Raw genomic sequence first — 20701 nt, forward strand, 5'->3', positions numbered from 1 at the left:
TTCCCCCCTCAGAACTCTGTGGTCTGATACATCTGCATGAAATTCACAGGAGATAAAGGGGAGGGACAGGAAGAGGTATTACTGAGTAAACTAACTAGCCTAGTTTTCTGTAAAAACTCTCTCCTGGTCAGTTACAGATCTCTTCTGTTCAGCACAAAGTTCAACAGATTTCTTTATTCACTCTAAATACCTTGTCTTTGTCTAAAAAGAACTGGAGCTCAGCACTTTGCCATTTGCTTTTTTTCTCTTTAGAACTTGCCCCAGGAAGGGTAGCCTAAAATTTTGAAAATACAGAACTAACTCAAGTGATATCTGTTTCTTATTCCACTCTATCTCCTTGTTCCTCTACATTATTTTTTCAAAGGATCCCCAAGATGCCATCCCCAAAGGAACCATGCTGGCCATCTTCATCACCACTGTCGCCTACATAGGAGTCGCCATTTGCGTGGGTAAGTCATGTGTCTCTGGTGTCAGAATGCCAGAATTACAAGGGATCCAGTTGCTTTTCATGTCAAGTTTTATGTTTCATGGCTTTCCATGAAACATAAGTTGAAAATTTTTTAATAGACAACAATTTTAATTCCCTTGTTGGGTGCTCTAGGAGTTTGAATGCAATTAAGGTGTACCCACAGGTGTCTCTGGTACTTCCCTGGAAGCTCAGACGGTAAAGCGTCTGCCTTCAATGCGGGAGACCCGGGTTCAATCCCTGAGTCAGGAAGATCTCCTGGAGAAGGCAATGGCAACCCACTCCAATATTCTTGCCTGGAAAATCCCATGGATAGAGGAGCCTGGTAGGCTGCAGTCCATGGGGTCGCACAGAGTCGGACACGACTGAGCAACTTCACTTTCACTTTCATTCTGCTGCTGCTGCTCCTAAGTCGCTTCAGTCGTGTCCGACTCTGTGAGACCCCACAGACGGCAGCCCACCAGGCTCCCCCGTCCCTGGGATTCTCCAGGCAAGAATATTGGAGTGGGTTGCCATTTCCTTCTCCAATGCGTGAAAGTGAAGTTGCTTAGTCGTGTCCCACCCTTTGCGACCCCATGGACTGCAGCCTACCAGGCTCCTCCGTCCATGGGATTTTCCAGGCAAGAGTACTGGAGTGGGTTGCCATTGCCTTCTCCGCACTTTCGTTCTACCTGAACACAAAAATGGATTTTTTTGCTGCTGCATGTGATAATTCCACGGCCAGGGAGGCCACCACTTCTAGCAACCACCTCCCCTGCCTTTAGGAGGCAGGTGAGGGACAGAATAAGAGTCCAAAACAGAACAAAACAAATAAAAACAAAAACAACATGACAAAACCCTTAGGAAAGGATGAAAGATATAGAATGAATGACTGTGACTCCTCCTTGCACTGCTGTCCCTAATGTGGAAATGTCACCGTCACCAACCGGCAGGCAATCAGAACAAGACCCAGCTGCCAGCAGTGTGGGCGGCCAGCCCCAACATTGCTCAGTGAGCAGAAAATATGCGAATTTGCCTGCTGTTCTTAAACTGACTTTTGTTCCACCTCCTGCCTGCAGCCACACCTCCTCCTGGTTGGGGGTCACCTCCAGCTTATGCCATTATTGGAGAGGAAGGAATGTGAAACGTTCAGAGAAGAAAATTTTTCTGTGCACACTTATGAATACAGCCCCAGGCTGGGCCACTATGGAATCCCATCTGGCCATTTAAAAGGGGACATTCTGGTTGTCCTCTGCTTACTATAAAGGAAATTGAGATAGCGCATATGTTCTGAGCTGGATTCTTTGGGGGGAAAAAGCAAAACAATTAACTTAGATTCTTTCTTCTCTCACTGCCTCTTATTTCCAGAAATTGGATAATGTCGTTAACTCTACTGTGACATTGTCAAGTTTCGTTACAAATAAAGAGATATTATTCCAATGTTTTAGGAAATCAATACTTTTTAAATGACATTGAAATTACTTAAATTTCACAAATGGGTTTTCTTTCTCCTACAAAGTAAAAAGGAAGGGATGAATAAAGGTATAGGCCTGATTTCAGAGTTTCTTCTTGTTTATTGGTTCTGATGGGTAGAAAAACCTGTGTTTCCGTATTTTTCTCAGGATGAGAAAAGGATATTCATGGGGTCCCTGGCCTGTCATTAGTGCAAATAATAGCTCATGGCTTGGCTTCATGGGAATTTGGGAAGTTTGATTATGCAGAAGTGAAACCACAAGATTTTTAAAAGTCAGCTCAGCATAAATGAACAGTGAAAAAAGATAAAATCTGGACTGGACAGTTCTGCTTAGTATCCAACCAACACTCACAATTTCAAGTATCTAAGTAGAGGTTGGTAGGCCACTTCTCAGGGCTATATAGAAAGGGTTCCTGCACTGATCATTTTAAATGACTCTTTCAACTAAAGGATTCAGTAAGTTTTAAGTCCTTCCTAGATTCAGAGTATGAATTCCATGGCTATAATTGAGAGTTCCCATTAGTATCTATTACTGGAACGTCTCTTAAAATAATTAGCAAGGAATGAGAACTCACCTGGCTGGAGACTGAAAAGCAAAATGAACAGTTTCATTGACTGGCATTTAGTTTGTAAAGTATTTATCCTTCAAGTAGTTCAGAAAAGTTTATATATATATTTCACAGCTATATTCATATCTCTCAGTAATCCTATCAAATACATAATGGCAGAGATTACAGTAAGAAAAATTCATAAGAAAAATCAGTAATTAAAATATATATGTCAAGAATCTTTAAAATGTACATAATTCCATTTTGAGGAATCTATCCTAAAGAAATACTTCGAATTACAGAAGAAAAATTGTATGCACAAAGATGTTCATAGGATGTTTGTAACACAAAATAACAGAAATTAACTCGAAGGTACAAAAATAATAAACTGAGATAAATACTTGGTATAGCAGTATTTGACCATGAATAGCACCTGGGAAGGGCTTCCCATGTGACTCTAGCGGCAAAGAATCCACCTGCCAATGCAGGAGAGATAAGAGCAGATTGGATCCCTGGGTCGGGAAGATCCCCTGGAGGAGGACATGGCAACCCACTCCAGTATTCTTGCCTGGAGAATCCCATGGACAGAGGAGCCTGGCCGGCTATAGTCCATGGGGTCGCACAGAGTCAGACGTGACTGAAGGGACTTAGCATGCATGCACACATTACCTAGGAAATCTTAACATTTCATCCCCAAATATTTTCTGTATCACTTAAACCATTGAAATTTTATAAAAAGTACAATTGTAATAGTTTAAGAAATTACACAAAGAATACCACTAGCTGAAAATAAGAGCTCAGTTCTCTTAATTACTAGTATTCAATAATGTCATCCCTTGTTTCTCTCACAGATGAGGAAATAAATCCTTCTATCTGAAAAGCTCCCAATCAGTAGCATTAACCTTGAAATCTGAATTGAATAAATATTACGTGCAAAGAACTGCTACGTGCACTTCAAAAAGGAAAGAAACCTCAATCCCAAGCGTCTTACAAAGAGGCAGGCAGAAAGCTAGGAGTTCAACCACCCAAGGACACCTTAGTGATAGGGGCTGCTCCCAGGCCTCAGAAGATGGGAACTTTCAGGTATCACATCAGAGGAAATATTGACCATGAAGACAGGATAGGTCAAAGTAAACTAAGTATGTTTTCAGAAGAAAAACGTGTGCATGCTCAGTCGTGTCTGATCCTTTAGAAGACAGGATAGGTCAAAGTAAACTAAGTATGTTTTCAGAAGAAAAACATGTGTGCATGCTCAAGTCGTGTCTGACCCTTTGTGACCCTATGGACTCTTAGCCCACCAGGCTTCTCTGACCATGGAATTTTCCAGGCAACAAAACTGGAGTGGGTTGCCATTTCCCCCTCTAGAGGATCTTCCCAACCCAGGGTTGAACCCACATCTCCTGAGTCTCCTGCATTGCAGGAAGATTCTTTACCGCATGAGTCATTGGGGGATATCTGAACCCTTCAAGTAAAGAAATGACACACTTTGCTGTTTCCCCAGGGGCTTGTGTGGTCCGAGATGCCACTGGGAGTGTGAATGACACCATCGTTTCTGGGGTGAGCTGCAACGGTTCAGCAGCCTGTGGGTTAGGCTATGACTTCTCAAGATGTCAACGTGAACCGTGTCAGTACGGGCTGATGAACAATTTCCAGGTTTGAACTCCAAAAATTAATAATGTGTACTGCTATCGCTTCCATTTTTTAGAACATCATGTGTAATGAAACTTCTGACTCTCTAACAGATTGGTTATTGACTGATTCGAATTCAGCAAGGAATAATTTGTGTGGGAGGAAAGGGAGTCCTCTAGGCATTCATTATGTGGTTACACTCACTCTGGTGGTCAGAGAACAGGCAGTTGTATGAACTGCATCACCCAGGGAAAGATTACCACCCGCCATTATGCATCTTCCAATCAATCGTGTAAGATTTCCTGGTGGGCAGATGGAGAGACTTCGATTAGTGAGCACTTGGAATGCATTTCATGCCTGGGCTTCACTCAGGAAAAGCCTCTGTGATGGACCTGGAGTGTGTGGAGGACAAGGCCAAGAGGGGAATTGTGAGTGGCAGAAGGGGGAGGAGAGTGAGGGGGGGGGAAGGAACCAGGGAAGTTGGGGAGACTCTGGAACTTAAAACATATTAATTTGCCTGAATGATTGGTGAGCAGAAGGAGAAACAAATTTGTTGTGAAGGCTTCATTCATCTATTTTAACAACCAACAAAGAGAAATTAATTCAGCCGAAGTCATTATTATAAATATGACTTAAATTGATAGAATCTCATCATGTCTCAGACCTAAAATTATGTTTAATGAGCACAGGAAAAGCAAAAATTTGAAAAGCTTCTATGTGCAGGAAGAAAAAGAAAGGCTAATGCCTTTTAAAAAGATTGGTAAACAGCTGAGTCCCTCCCTAGACTTTATTAAAATACCACTTTCTGCTGGATAGAGTTTCCCATTGACCAAGAAACAGATGCCCAGAAAGGACAGAGGGGAAAAATATCAAAATCCTTGAAATCATTTCCTTGTTTATTCTTTCCAGTATCTTCTGGACATATTGTGGTGAGCATTTGTTCCTTTTACCCAAAAACAGCAACAACAAAGGCATTTCCATTTTGAAAAAACAACTATTAAGAACTCAGAATGAAGCAGGGGGAAAAACATCTGATTAGAAGCAATTAGCTTACAAAAGAGATTCCAAACCCCAGAAAGTGGAAAGGGAAGCATTTGCATTAAAATTTGGCTTAAACTTTTGTTTTCACTCTGTTGGATGAGTCAGTCTCCTTACCTGGACCTCTCTCCTCAAGGTCATGAGCATGGTGTCAGGGTTTGGCCCCCTCATCACTGCTGGGATCTTTTCTGCAACACTCTCCTCGGCCCTGGCCTCCCTCGTCAGCGCGCCCAAAGTGTTCCAGGTGACATAGGCATAAGAGCACGTGCTTCTCCCTCCCCCTGAGATATCTACTCTCACTGGTGATCATTTTCCATCACTTTCTGAAACAGTTTAATGTTTGCATCTGGCTCCAATGCTATGTCTGCCACATAGTCGAGATCGATTCAAATATAAAGAATGATAAACTGCAGTGTTAACTTGTGCTTCATATTGTGTATCACTTCGTCTCTTCCCCAAATCTTCTTGTTTGAATAGCCCAGGGAAAATGACTGTGCATGGATATAAATGATGAATTTCTCCTCTTTTCCATTAGGCTCTGTGCAAGGACAACATCTACAAAGCTCTGCAGTTCTTTGCAAAGGGGTATGGGAAGAACAATGAGCCCCTGAGAGGATACTTTCTCACTTTTGTTATAGCCATGGCGTTCATTCTTATTGGTTTGTAGTTTTCTTGTTCTTACTGAAAGCCAACAAGTTCTTCCGATTACTCACAGGGTTTTCCTGTGACCTTGAGAAATTATCTGTTTTATATCTAATACTGCATTTGGGAATATTGCAATCTAAGAAGGAAATGAGAAATCCTTGTGTGTGGAGGGCCTTGGAGGACTTGAGGTGGGCTTCATACTTTAATCTCTTCTTTGAATCTGAATGCTAGAAATCCATCCAACCAAATGCAACTGACTCCTTCCTCTGACCTGCCTGATACTGTCTAATCCCACGTTGCCTCCAGCTGCCACCTGTCCTTACATCTCCTGGCCTCCAGCAAGAGAGCTGAAATGTCTATTCTCAAAATTGGTCCATTGACCACAGAATGTGGTCACCTGTGGATCTGGAAAATTGTGGATTGGTCACACCCAATCCCACAGCTAGAATCTCTGATGATAAAGAACCTGAATTTTTACAAGCTCCCGAAATTCCTAGACCATTAACGTTTGAGAACCACTTACCTCGGCTCTTTCTCCTTAAGCAATATAGAAACAGCTACATAATCTCGGAGAGGCACAACGCCTCAAAGTTAGCCTGCACATTCCTCACTCCTCCTTAAGGTACCACATTGCAGGTGAGCAGAAGGCAAGGATGATAGTAACTATGCACAGATAAGCAGTCAGATTCAGCAGTAGTGCCAGACAACGAGGGCTTCTCCTCATTCCATAAACTCAGGAAGTGACCATAATTCATTCATCCTCATAAGATTTTCACAAGGTTGAAGAGGGGAACACATGACTCTCCATGTCTACACACAATCACTTTTTGGTTTATTTTTTTGTAAATCTATGTTTGTTAGATTTTTTAAATTAAATTAAAAAGTAATTATGTGTATATATGTTTGAATTATAATTTAAACTTTAAGACTTCAATTATTGTCCTAGACTTCAGTTAAGTGATCAAATAGCCCCAAATTTTAAAAATTGTATACATTAAATAATAGTCTTAAAAGGCACTCTTTCAGAACCCAGTAGATTAGCTTCATGGTGCCAGTTTTGTGGCAGCTATTTTTGCCTACTTTCTTGCTGGCATTCATGTCCTACAGCCACACCCAGCTTCCACCTGCATCTTCTTCACTGAAGGTGATAGCTGTCTGATCTTCAGATAAATGAGAACATCTCTAAATTATTTTTTATATCATACAGTAAACATCCCAGAGAGGATTTAACCATACTGGATATTTACCTACTGAGGTAAAACTTTTTTTCGGCAAACCTTCAGAGGTAAAACTCTCTAGAGATGTAGAAAAGTAGGAATGACTAACAATAGTTCTGAAAGTCAGAGAGAGCAAGCTGGGTATATGCAGAGATATATCCCGTTAGATGGTTCTGATGCACAGGTATTTAACTAACCTGTCACCCTGTAGAACATTTTGATTCTATGCATGCTAAGTCACTAAGCCGTGTCCAACTCTTGTCAACCCCACGGACTGTAGCTCGCCAGGCTCCTCTGTTCATGGGATTTCCCAGGCAAGAATACCAGTGTGGGTTGCCATTTCCTTCTCCAATGGATCTTCCTGACCCAGGGATCAAACCCACATCTCCTGCATTGGCAGGTGGATTCTTTAACACTGAAGCACTTAGGAAACCCTTTGATGATACACAAAGCAGATAAAGAGTCCTGGATTTGGTACTTCTGCAATAGCTACAGGGAATTTTGTCATCTGTCTGGTTTCCAAACTTTCTATCCACTTCCACTTGAATTTTCTGTGGGTAAAGATCTTGATTGTCTATTTTATTGGTGAGTTTTCTTGTTTCTTACTTTATGGAAACTTTGGCTGAAAATACATTTCAAATGAGTGCAGACCAAAGAAAAGTCACAAACTTCTTAAACTTTGACAGATGCTAGCTACGGTTTCAATTTCCAAATAAAGTCAAGCTTCCAGACTGTAACAGCTGTTCAGTCCCTGGTCTCATCACTCACATGTACATACTCAATTCTGCTTCCTTCACAGCGGAACTGAACACCATCGCTCCCATCATCTCCAACTTTTTCCTGGCCTCATATGCACTTATTAATTTCTCCTGCTTTCATGCCTCTTATGCCAAATCTCCAGGTAAGTGACGTTTCAAAACTAAAATAAACCTAAGCAAACAACTTCGTTCGTCTCAACAAGATGAAATAAGTCAGTGAAAAGCGTTGAACCTGTGTTTATATGTTTCCTTATATCCTAGTGGGCAGTGTAATTCACTTTCTTTTGGTAAGTTGGGGGGTGACTTCTGAAATAGAAAAGGAATCATTTGAGCAATGGCCTTTTTGACCAACCGTAAAGTCAATTTTCTCCTGTGGCAATAAATTATTCATTGCAAGAGAAACCACATTTATTGCAGCAGTAGAAAAACACCACTATTTATTTCCAGGGTGAAAGTGACCACAAAAGTGGAATGAATGTATATATTTGAAACTTTCTTACTGTCAGTTTGCTTTCTGCCCACGGTGCAGAAGAGAAGGATGAGTAGTTCCCATAATTACCTGCTGAGTGCAGTCAATGCAGATTCACACTGAAGCTGGTGACACCCCTGCACTCCTCAGACTTGTTTAAAGTGGTGTGAAATTTCACACCAAAGAACCTCTCCCTATCTTTGTCACCTCTCACCTCTTCTTTGCTTCCACTGGCCATTAGAATTTCTTCCCCTTTCCATCAGAAGAGAGTAATTCTTCACTATAAGGACTTTTGTTAAGGATATAAACACATCTTCACTTTTTAGGGTCTTCCAGGAACTCAAATGTCCTTTGGAAAACCTCCTGCCAAAATACAGATGGAAGGGGAGCCTTTATCTACTCAAGGCCACTAGGCTCCAGAAGATTACAGAATTTTTGTTTCTGTTTTGTTGCCTTGTTTTAAGCCAAGAACAGGAGGTTCTAGTCAGTGAAGATGACAGATCATAGAAATGTGTGCTTCCATGCCATGTTGTGTTCCTTTTTTTAAAACCACAGTGAAGTAATAGAGGTTGGCAGGGGTAAGAATGGAAAGAAATGAGGAAAAGAGGAAGAGAAAAAAGGGGAAGACTAGAAAAGCACAGAGATAACATGAATACCAAACCCATAAGATGACTCTCTTTCTCCTTCCCTCTCTTTCTCCTCTCTCCCTTTCTCTCTCTGACGCACAAACACACACACATAGACAGACTAGGAGAAAAATAAAGGCATTTCCAGTGGCGTTCTTGTAGTGTGATTTCCATCTTGTGGCCATTTTGGAAATTGCTTCTGAAGACAGAAAGTTCTGTTGTATTTTGGCAACTCCAAATTTGAAACTATACTTTGTGTGTGTGTGTGCGCACACTTAGTCATGTCTGACTCTTTGTGATCCCATGAGCCATAGCCTGCAAGGCTTCTCTGTCCTTGAGATTTCCCAGGCAAGAATACTGGAGTGGGTTTCCATTTCCTTCTCCAGGGGATCTTCTCAACCCAGGGATCAAACCTGCATCTCCTGCGTCTTCTCCATTGGCAGGCGGATTCTTTGTCCACAGACCAAATGTGCCCTTCAAGTCACAGCTTCTTTACCCTGATCATACTGTCTCCTAGCTTCTTTCAATTCAGGGAACTACTAGAACACAGTAAACCCCCATGCATGTACAAAAATATTTCTCACTGTATATTTTCATTGCAAAATGCATGATATATTAGTGTATCAGGTTTACAAAGCCACTGCAGAAACATGTCTCCCTCTTTTGCCATAGATTATTATTTCTGAAAGGGCAAGCATGATCCTCTTAGGGTGAAAGAAGAGCTAGCATGAAGTAGCGGATGACATTTGATGGCTGCTCTGCCTTCTCCACAGGAAAAAGCCCATTATCTTAACCTCCTCTTTCTTGAGCCACTAAGGTGTCCCCACTGCCCTGCTGTCCCTCACTCTTTCCATCTCTCCTGCCTCCTTTCAACTCTTGATGACATAGATACCAGATGCTTAGGGTTTCGCTGTTTGGGAAGAAATCCTGGAATGCAGGAAGTGTAGAGGGGCCACAAGTGACACATTTTCTACATTTCACAGCATTATTTTTTGGTGTGATTACACCTTCATAAGCCAGGGACCAAGATCACAGAAAACTAATAACAGAGTTAGGAACTTGATCGAAAAGTTCTGATTTTTTATGCTAGGGGAAAAAAAAAAACAAACGTGTTGCCTATAGTCTAAAAATACACAGTGGTATGATGGTATAGTGTGGAAATTTTTCTTGTGCACATAGATTTTTTTTTAATTTCAGGATGGAGACCTGCATATGGTATTTACAACATGTGGGTGTCTCTCTTCGGAGCTGTTTTGTGCTGTGCGGTCATGTTTGTCATCAACTGGTGGGCAGCTGTCATCACCTATGTCATCGAGTTCTTCCTCTATATCTATGTGACTTACAAGAAGCCAGGTAAGATAAGAAGGATTTTTTGTACAGAGAGGGTTTCCTAAGCACTCTCTAACTATCCATTCACTCAACGAGTGTTTATTTGGCACCTGTGTTTAGGTGTGCCGTGTGTATGGCGGATATTAATAATTTAATGTAATATGATAATACAATAGTTACCCTTGTTGAACAGCTATTGTATACTGTGTATACACCATTGAATTCTCACAATAGTGAGAATTATTAGTCAGTAGGTATTATTAGTCACATTTCAAAGATGAAGAAACTTGAGTTCAAAGAAGTGACCACTCACTGAGGTGACCATCAGGATGTGAAGCAGCTGATATTTTAATGAGAGTGTATTGATACCAAACCCCATAAGCTTTCCACTGATAGAGTCCTTCTACATCTGATAAATGAGATAGAATCCCTGTCCTCAAGAAGCACAGACTCACACATAAGGAATTTACTATATAATAGTATAGCAAGCACCGTGAGACTGACATGAACAAGTTACTGAGAAAAGGAGAGGAAGTGACTGACCGTGATTATTGTTAGTCTAAATCAACCTTGCCACCCCATAGACTGTAGCCCACCTGGCTCTTCTGTCCATGGAGTTATCCAGGCAAGAATACTGGAGTAGGTAGCCGTTTCCTTCTCCAGGGCATATTCCCAACCCAGGGACTGAATGCTAGTCTCCTGCATTGCACACGGATTCTTTACCACTGAGCCACCAGGGAAGCTCTAACTGTGATTAGAGTTGTCCAAGAAAACTTCGCCGGTTCATGGCTTGTGCTCCCAGGGTCAGTCATTTGGTAGGTACTTATAAATATCTGTTGAATGAACAAATAAGCTACTTAAAATTAAAAAAAGAAAGAGACTAGGGATTGGTTAATCAGATGGAGCCAGGGTTGGCTACTGTAGGCAGAAGAGTGTGAGTAAAGTTAGGAAGCGTGCAAGTATCAGGCATATTTAAGGATTCCCAAAGCTTATGAACAGAGAAACCTGGTGGGCTACAGTCCATGGGGTTGCAAAGAGTCAGACACAACTGAGTGACTAAGCGCAGCACACACCAAGGCCTTTAGCATGATGGAGTCCTCAGGTGATGAGAAGGGGCCTGAGGTGAGCCTTGGAAGGTGAGTAGGTCAGGCCAGATAAACAAGACACCTAAATGTCATGCTAAAGAATCTGGAGCAGCAAGAACATGCTGTTGATCATTCAGGTGGATCTGGACTTCAGATGTTATCTTTAGACCCAGTGAAAGGGATGGATTGATGCTTGGAGACGCTAGAGATTAAGGAGTACAGTATTCGGCAGTCCAGTCTCAGGGGCCAAAAAGACCCTCAGCCACCCTCACATGCTCCTTACCCTTCCTACGCAAGCAGAGTAGAAAAGAGAAGGTAGTAACTATTTGGAAGAGTTTGGTTTTGTTGTTTTTCTTTATTACTTTATGGTATTTGTAATACAGGTATGGTGGTGGTGGTTTAGTTGCTAAATCATGTCGGACTCTTGCAACTCCATGGACTATAGCCTGCCAGGCTCTTCTGTCCATGGGATTCTCCAGGCAAGAATACTAGAGTCGGTTGCCATTTCCTTCTCTACTAAATGGGGCTTAATGGCATCGACTTCAATGGGCCGTGAAGGGGCTCAAGAGAGACAAAGACTCCTAAAGTTCTCGACACAAGGATTGGTACCCGGGAAGTTTTCCACACACTGTACGTTCACATAATTTATGAATATTAATATTAACCCCCTGTAGTGTACAGTCTATAGGTTTTAACAAACTTACAGTCTTGTAACTACCACCACAATCAAAATAGAGGACAGAGGGCTTCCCTGGTGGCACTCAATATGTCAGCAAATTTGGAAAATTCGACAGTGACCACAGGACTGGAAAAGGTCAGTTTTCATTCCAATCCCTAAGAAAGGCAATCCAAAAGAATGCTAAAACCACTGCACAATTGCACTCATCTCACACGCTAGTAAAGTAATGCTCAAAATTCTCCAAGCCAGGCTTCAGCAATACGTGGACTGTGAACTTCCAGATATTCAAGCTGGTTTTAGAAAAGGCAGAGGAACCAGAGATCAAATTGCGAACATCTGCTGGCTCATTGAAAAAGCAAGAGAGTTCTAGAAAAACATCTATTTCTGCTTTATTGACTATGCCAAAGCCTTTGTGTGGATCACAACAAACTATGGAAAATTCTTAAAGAGGTGGGAATACCAGACCACCTGACCTACGCCCTGAGAAATCTGTATGCAGGTCAGGAAGCAACAGTTAGAACTGAACATGGAACAACAGAATGGTTCCAAATAGGAAAAGGAGTACGTCAAGGCTGTGTATTGTCACCCTGCTTATTTAACTTATATGCAGAGTACATCATGAGAAACACTGGGCTGGATGAAGCACAAGCTGGAATCAAGATTGCCAGGAGAAATATCAATAACCTCAGATATGCAGATGATACCACCTTTATGGCAGAAAGTGAACAAGAACTAAAGAGCCTCTTGAAAGTGAAAGAGGAGAGTGAAAAAGTTGGCTTAAAGCTCAACATTTGGAAAACTAAGATCATGGCATCTGGTCCCATCATTTCATGACAAATAGATGGGGAAACAGTGGAAACAGTGTCAGACTTTATTTTTGGGGGCTCCAAAATCACTGCAGATGGTGACTGCAGACATGAAATTAAAAGATGCTTACTCCTTGGAAGGAAAGTTATGACCAACCTAGACAGCATATTAAAAAGCAGAGACATTACTTTGTCAACAAAGGTCCATCTAGTCGAAGCTATAGTTTTTCCAATAGTCATGTATGGATATGAGAGTTGGACTATAAAGAAATCTGAGTGCCAAAGAATTGATGCTTTTGCTGTGATGTTGGAGAAGACTCTTGAGAGTCCCTTGGACTGCAAGGAGATCCAACCAGTCCATCCTAAAGGAGATCAGTCCTGGGTGTTCATTGGAAGGACTGATGTTGAAGCTGAAACTCCAATACTTTGGCCCCCTGATGTGAAGAACTGACTCATTTGAAAAGACTGTGATTCTAGGAAAGATTGAAGGCAGGAGGAGAAGAGGATGACAGAGGATGAGATGGTTGGATGGCATCACCAACTCAGTGGACATGAGTTTGGGTGAACTCCAGGAATTGGTGATGGACAGGGAGGCCTGGCGTGCTGCGGTTCATGGGGTCACAAAGAGTCAGACATGACTCAGTGACTGAGCTGAACTGAACTGGTGGTCCAGTGGTTAAAAATGTGCCTCGCAATGCAAGGGACACCGGTTTGATCACTGGTCCAGGAAAATTCCACATGCCATGGAGCAGCTAAGCTCATGTGCCACAACCACTGAACCTAGGCTCTAGAGCCCAGGAGCCACAGCTACTGAACCCATGTGCTACAACTAGTGAAGCCTGAGTGCCTAGAGCCAGCAGATCCAAAGAGAAGCCACCACAATTAGAAGCCCATGCACTGCCACAGAAAGTAGCGCCCACTTGCCACAACTAGAGAAGGCCTGTGTGCAGCAATGAAGACTCACCGCAGCCAAAAAATAAAATAAATATATCTTTCTTAAAAAATAGAGGACATTTCCATCATGGCTAAAAGATTCTGTGCAGTCAACTTCTTCCTCCCAAGTTAGCCCCTAGCTACAGCTTTTCTGATTTCTGTTCCTATATCTTTGCCTTTCCCAGAGTGTTATGTAGAACCATAGAGGATGTAGCCTTTATATATACTTTCTTTCACTTGACAGGAGGTTTTTAGATTCATCCATGTTGTTACATGTATGAGTAGTTTGTTCCTTTTTGTTGTTGAGTAGTATTCCATTATATGAATATATCTCAAGATTTTTTTAATATATTCACTAATTGAAGAATTATATCTAACCTGGTATGTCTAATTATATTTGTATCTAGTGATTATATCTAAAGCTGCTGTAAATATTCACACACAGGGCTTTATGTGGACCTATATTTTCATTTCTCTAGGAGTGGAATTTATGATTACAAAGTACATATAACTTTATAATTAACAGCTAAACTATTTTCTAAAGTAGCAGCATGATTTTCCATTCCTAACAGCAATAAATTTAAGTCCCAGTTGCTCCACATCCTAGGCAGCACATATTATTGTTAGTTGATTTCTTTAAAAATAAAAAAGCATTCTAATTGATGTAGTGTACTGTCTTATTGTTGTTTGGTTTGCATTTTTTTCCCAATGACTAATGATGTTGAACATATTATTTGTCATCCACATATCTTCTTTTGCCAAGTGTCTGTTTAAATTTTTTGCCTAATTTTTGAGTTGTTTTCTTACGATTCATTTGTATGACCTCTATATATTCAGGATACAAATCCTTTCACAGTACATCTTTTGCAAATGTTTTCTACAAGTCTGTAACTTGTTTTTTCATTTCCTTACAGTTTTTTTTGAAGAGCAGATATTTTTAATTCCTCTAAAGTCTGATTTTTCATGTTTTATGGTTTGTTTATTTTTTGCTTCTAATCTATCTTTCCCTAATTCAAAGTGACAAACTATTTCTAAAAGTTTTAATGCTTTAGATTTTTAATTTATAACTCATCATTTTGAGATAATTTTTATGTATGGTGTGTGAGGAATGGCTCAAGGTTGATTTTTTTGCATATAAATATCCAATTTATTTATAGGGTTCTTATAAGAGTGAAATAACCTAAGGTATGCTAAATTCCTGATGCATAGTAAATACTTAATCAATATTAATCTGCCTTATCTCCAGATAATTATCTCTCATCATTTTCCTGATTGTTCTGAGAAAGACTGGGGAGATGGCTTTGTCTGCCGTCTAGGGTGAATCTGTGCATTCCCATCAGGGACTTCTTATAAAATGTAGAGGATTCATCTAACATTTAATTTTTTAAGTCAGGGCATGGTAGTGTTTTCCACCCTTATTATGAAGATTGGGTCCTTAACACATCAAATTAAAATGCTTGCTAAAGATTGACCCTCATCATGGACACCCAATGGTAAGAATTCCCAAGTTATTCAGTTTTATTATTCAAAATATAAAGACTGCTGCATACTCTCTATGTATGCAGAAATGCCTCTTTTCTTTTCAACTTAAGAATTTGTGAAGAACTCTTGGATTTATTTAGGGGCTGACCATTTTCCCAAGCCTACCTGCCTGCAGGGTGGTTGTAATACAGCCTCTTCCACTGAGTAAGTTTTCTCAGGCTGCAACACTAGAGTCTGATCCTCAGCTAGAAAAAGAGGTCTCACTTTTAAGAATTCACAAAGAGTTCATAGAAGGACACCCTTTCTAGGAACTACTACATGATGTTTCTCTAATTTGGGCACTTGGAACTGCTGACATAGCCAAGGAAAATCAAAGAAGGGAATGGCTTATAAAAATATTCACAGTATACGGAGGGAAGCTCAGTGCTTTTACGTCAAATTCTCCTTTGTCCACAGATGTGAACTGGGGCTCCTCCACGCAGGCTCTTTCCTACGTGAGCGCTTTAGACAACGCTCTAGAACTAACTACAGTGGAAGATCATGTGAAAAACTTCAGGTAAAACTGGCTTCTCAAGCATCCTGGTGTCATTTCCCATTGGAAATAGCTTCCCTCTATGGGAGACAAATGCACTAGTGACAGGCTTTAGGGGTATATGCTAAGATAGGTAATCTTACAAAACTGCCACATTTTGACAACAGCTCCTCCTGTAAATGACTGCTTCTTTTCTTCCACTCTGAGCTATGCCCACCCCCAACTCTAAATTCTCCTAGTGCTGGCTATCACCTTCCATGTACAGATAGAAAGGGGATCTCAGTGACATGACTTCGGAGAGATGTCCCCAAATCCCCACACACCTTAATCGTTGTTTCTGTCTCCATATAGCTTAAGGCTTTGTGGCTTACTGGATTCCCTTAGGAGAAGTTATACTTTAAGCTCTTCTTTGATTATATCTTATTTTAAGTGGAACTTCAAAACACAAGCTTTGCAAGGAGGGTGAAGGAAAATAATATGAATATACTGGTTGGAGAAGGACAGGTTGTACTGAGGATTTGGAATAGGGTCATGTTCAGAGGAAAAAGACAGGGGGACAGTAAGGACCTTTTCCTTACTTTACATGTTTACTATCACTAACTAAACTAAGAATACAAATTTGGCAAGATTGGCAGGAAATCACGATGATTGAAGTCTTCTAGGGAGGGACTTCCCTGGTGGTCCAGTGGTTAAGAATCCACTCTGCAACGCAGGGGACATGGGTTTGATCCCTGGTCAGGGAACTAAGATCCCACAGGTTGGGGTAGCAGCTAAGCCCACGAGCTGAACCCGTGCACCACAGCAAAAGATCCCACGTGATGAAACAAAGATACCATGAGCTGCAACTAAGACCTGATGCAGCCAAATAAATAAATATTTCTTTTGAAAAAAGAATAAAAAAAGGACTTCTAGTGAGAAATTCAAGAGATATTTAGGAGAGTGGTTGCCCCATTTTGCCAAGCCTTCTGTACCAGCCCGTTCCATTGGGTGTGGTTCTGGACTCACAGGTTTCTTGTCATGACCAGTTCTCACATCTTCTCTTCTCCATTTTCAGGCCCCAGTGCATTGTCTTAACAGGGGGACCCATGACAAGACCTGCTCTCTTGGATATAACTCACGCCTTCACCAAGAACAGTGGCCTTTGCATCTGCTGTGAAGTCTTTGTGGTAAGAGCTACTTCATCCCTTGAAGGTGCCTTTTCCTACTTGCTCATTTGTGTTGCCTTAGGAGAGCCCAGTAGGTAAATGCAGTGATAGAAGAATGGTAAGGCAGTTTAGAACAGGACCCCTTTCCTTCATTCATATACCAAGGACTAGCAGGGGCCCATGATCCTGAACTTAAATGAGTGGATAAAATGTGTTTCAGATTCCACAGAAGACCAACTAAAAATGATAATACTTCTCAGTGATGGCCTTTGAGTCAAGAAAAAGAGAACCAGCTCATAAATAAAATGAAAATATTTGGGGGTGATAGCTGTTCTCAGAAATATGAAAGGATAGAATGAGCTAGAGAGCACTATTATGTAGATTAACTGATGAGGAAGAGCCAGACTCTATGGCCTTAAATGAAAGCAGGTAGAATTTAGATTAAACATTTGAATAAACTTGATGATACTACAGATATCTAGGGAGTTAAACCGAGTTTTCCATACCTTAGATAAACATTCAAAGCTGAATGAGTTCCTTTTTGTTCAGGAAGTATGTGGTGGACTAAGGATAACTTACTGGTGGTTCTTCCAGGAGGTATTCAAAGTAGATGCTAAACACTTAACAATAATTATTGACCAGTCACTATCACTACTCTCTAAAGTGAGAAGAAAGCATTAATATTTTAACAAAATAATAAGTCTAAGTCCTCCAAATGAGCCTACTTCCACTTGTATTCTCACAAAGTGCTCTCTTGCACACACTGAGTGTGTGTCCCTGTTTCTCTCTCTCTGGGCCATGCACACACACCACTCAAAATCCTCAGCAGTGTCAATGTATTATGATCATACTTACCTATTCTTCAAAGTATTTTCCTACAGTTTTTCTTGTTTCAGTCTACATAACAGTCTAGTGAGGAAGAAAGGAAAAGAAGCCCTATTGCACTGACTAGAAAAGTGAGATTTAGGAAAATTCAATTATGCACAGGGTCACAGGACAAGAAAATAAGTGGCAGAGTCAGGATATTGGTCCAGGTCTTTGTGACCACATGGACTGTAGCTGCCAGGCTCCTCTTGTCCATGGAATTTCTAGGCAAGAATACTGGAGTGGGTTGCCATTTCTTTCTCAAAGAGATATTCCTGAGCCAGGGATCAAACTCATGTCTCCTGCATTTCAGGTGGATTCTTTACCAGCTGAGCCACCGGGGAAGCCCTTAGAGTTGGATACTCCTCCCTAAACTTTCAAAACTTGCCAGGGAATAGGGCAGCCAGGAAGCTGTGTAATCTAGCTAGGGCCAGTCGACTGTCCCATGATGCAGGGGTTAATTTACCACATGTCATTGTGACCAGCACTTAAGCATCTTTTAACACTTGGCAATACTCTAAGTGCAATATGAAGCAAGCTGGTCATATTATCTTTCCTCTCAGTGGTTATATGATAGTAGCTCAAACAATATAACTCAATGTAATTATCCCATAGAGGTTAGAGGGAATCCTACTGACTACGTAAGATTGACAGGTTAAATAATGACCAATAGGGACTCCAGAGGATTTTATAAAATCTCATCAAGCACCCTACTCTCATATTATCAACTTTGGTGCCCTGGATTAGTGGATTTCATTTTGGCCAATATAATACCGGAGCCAGTTTTGGTGAAATATGCAGTTTGGGGTATTTTTCTTCTCTAGTAATTTAGAGAAAATTTAGTTTAGCAAGCCAATAAAATACCTCTAGGAAAGGAGAAATGAACTGAGAGTATAAACAGTCATATATTGGCAAGGGACACAAGGTCTTTTTAAGAGAGATTACTTTAAATTAACCCTTTGTTGCTTTAACTATAATAAAAGAGTATGGTTCTGGAATAATGTTTCATGTGAGATAGGTACTTAAGCCTGTTCCTCTAATGGCCCTGGTTGCTTGACATGTATATTAGACCACTTCCTACATTACTGTGCTGGTCTCTCTGAGTAAGGCCCAAGAGCCTCGCTCTCTGGTGCTGAGATTCTCTTTGGGACAGAAAATAGTCACTGTATCAGTTAATGACTTTTCAGTTAGTTACTTTCTGTGAGCTCCTGAGACTGCAGATGCTGTCAGCATTTTTCAACTCCATGCTCGGTGGTCAATCATCTTTACAAAGAAACAGATGGAAGGGGATGTAGGGAAAGTCAACTGTAACATTATTTTTTTCCCCCCAAGACATAGTGATTGGTGGTTAGGCTGACCTTGTGGAAAAGGTCAAACAGTAACAATGATGTTGAGAGACAACAATTTAAATTTTAACTCTAGAAAGCTCATGCTCATAGACTTTTGAGACACTCAGTTAAGTTCTAAATTACTGTTTTGCCACCTATTAGCTGGGATTCCCTTGGGCACACGATTTAATCTCCCTATGCTTCCATTTTCTCAGGTATAAAATGGGAATAATAATGATGATGACAGCACCTGTGTTTGTTACAGGGTCATGAGAACTCCAGAAGATAAGCTTTCTAGCATTCAGCTCAGAGTCTGTCAAACAGTAAATGCTCAATTAATTTTATTTGTTATTGTTGGTATTATTATTATGGGATATTTTTGATATACAGTTGTTGGCATTTTCATTCTGAAAACATACCCCCCTCAACAGAAACCTAAAACACCCTCTCTTAACAAAACCAGGTCCAAACATTGGATCTTGGACTTCCAGTTATCCAGCAACTTGATCAGGATAGAACAGTTAGACACGCACTCCCTCCCACAGCTAGTCACAGGGCAGCAGGCTCTGCGCTCCATCCCTCTGCTGACCTCCAGTTACTGGCCATCTGCTCCTCCAAGTAAGGGGCAGACTCAGAGCTCACAGGCATTTCGTTGTTGGTGGGTAGGGGAAAACACATGCCCCTCAGCTGCCATATCCTGTAGACAGGCAGGGACTAGATGTTGTAGCCCTCAAAACTGCTGAAATTGAAATTAAGAATTATACTTTTGCTGGTCCCAAGTCCACACTGTAGCCTTCCAACTATTCAACTAACATTCCACTCACCTGTCTGAGCTTCTGCCCATCTCTTGCCTTTTTCTATGAAACTTAAAGATTTCAGAAGAGGGACCCTTCATCAGGACAAACTGGGGGATATTTTTTAAGGAATCTGGGTTTGTTACTTAAAATAATGTCTGTTTTTCTCCTTTGAATTACCTTATAATAAGTTAGTGATATATCCCAGGAGGCTTTCTATTCAGTAAGTGTGATTTTCTTTTTCTTATGTGCTTCACTCCTTTCACCACACGAAGACTAGGGGTAGGATTCCACCTTTGAGCATCACCTCATGTTTCTGAGCATAGACATCTTCAGTGCGTTCAGCAACAGGCAAATATGAAGTCAAGGGTTGTGATTTCCACTAACTGTACTGTATGTACAATGGCATTAAAAAAACACTGCCTTTCTTTGTCAGTCAGTTTCCTCACTTATTTGTAGTAGCTGGAGAGATAGTAATCATTGCAGATAGCTTAGTTTGGATTCATGTACCCTTAATTCTCTGAGTGGGGCTTCCCTGGTGGCTCAGTGGTAAAAGAATCTGCCTGCCAAGGCCAGGAGACATGGTTTTGATCCCTGACAAATGGAAGAGTAGAGCGACTAAGTCCATGTGCCACAACTATTGAGACCTTTTGGTGGCTCAGCAGTAATGAATCTGCCTGCAATGCAGAAGATGTGGGTTCGATCCTTGGGTCAGGATGATTCCCTGGAGAAGGAAATGGCAAACCACTCTAGTGTTCTTGCCTGGGAAATCCCATGGACAGAGGAGCCTGATGGGCTACAGTCTCTGGGGTCACAAGAGCTGAACACTACTTAACGACTAAACCACCACCACCATCAATTCTCTGAGTACACTA

General features: G+C 41.1%; 1 protein-coding gene across 3 annotated transcripts in view; it reads left to right on the forward strand.

Moving 5' to 3' along the window:
- Positions 1-20701, forward strand: part of SLC12A1 (solute carrier family 12 member 1) — an 86008-nt gene that overhangs the window by 27804 nt on the left and 37503 nt on the right. For all 3 annotated transcript variants that reach the window (XM_061157082.1, XM_061157081.1, XM_061157080.1), the window contains exons 9-16: positions 365-449; positions 3969-4120; positions 5271-5378; positions 5670-5793; positions 7796-7897; positions 10047-10202; positions 15620-15719; positions 16750-16861. In XM_061157082.1, coding sequence (XP_061013065.1) covers positions 365-449; positions 3969-4120; positions 5271-5378; positions 5670-5793; positions 7796-7897; positions 10047-10202; positions 15620-15719; positions 16750-16861 — 939 coding nt within the window. The remainder of the gene's footprint in view (positions 1-364; positions 450-3968; positions 4121-5270; positions 5379-5669; positions 5794-7795; positions 7898-10046; positions 10203-15619; positions 15720-16749; positions 16862-20701) is intronic.

The sequence above is a fragment of the Dama dama genome, chromosome 12 (assembly GCF_033118175.1).
Source record: "Dama dama isolate Ldn47 chromosome 12, ASM3311817v1, whole genome shotgun sequence".
Taxonomy (NCBI): domain Eukaryota; kingdom Metazoa; phylum Chordata; class Mammalia; order Artiodactyla; family Cervidae; genus Dama; species Dama dama.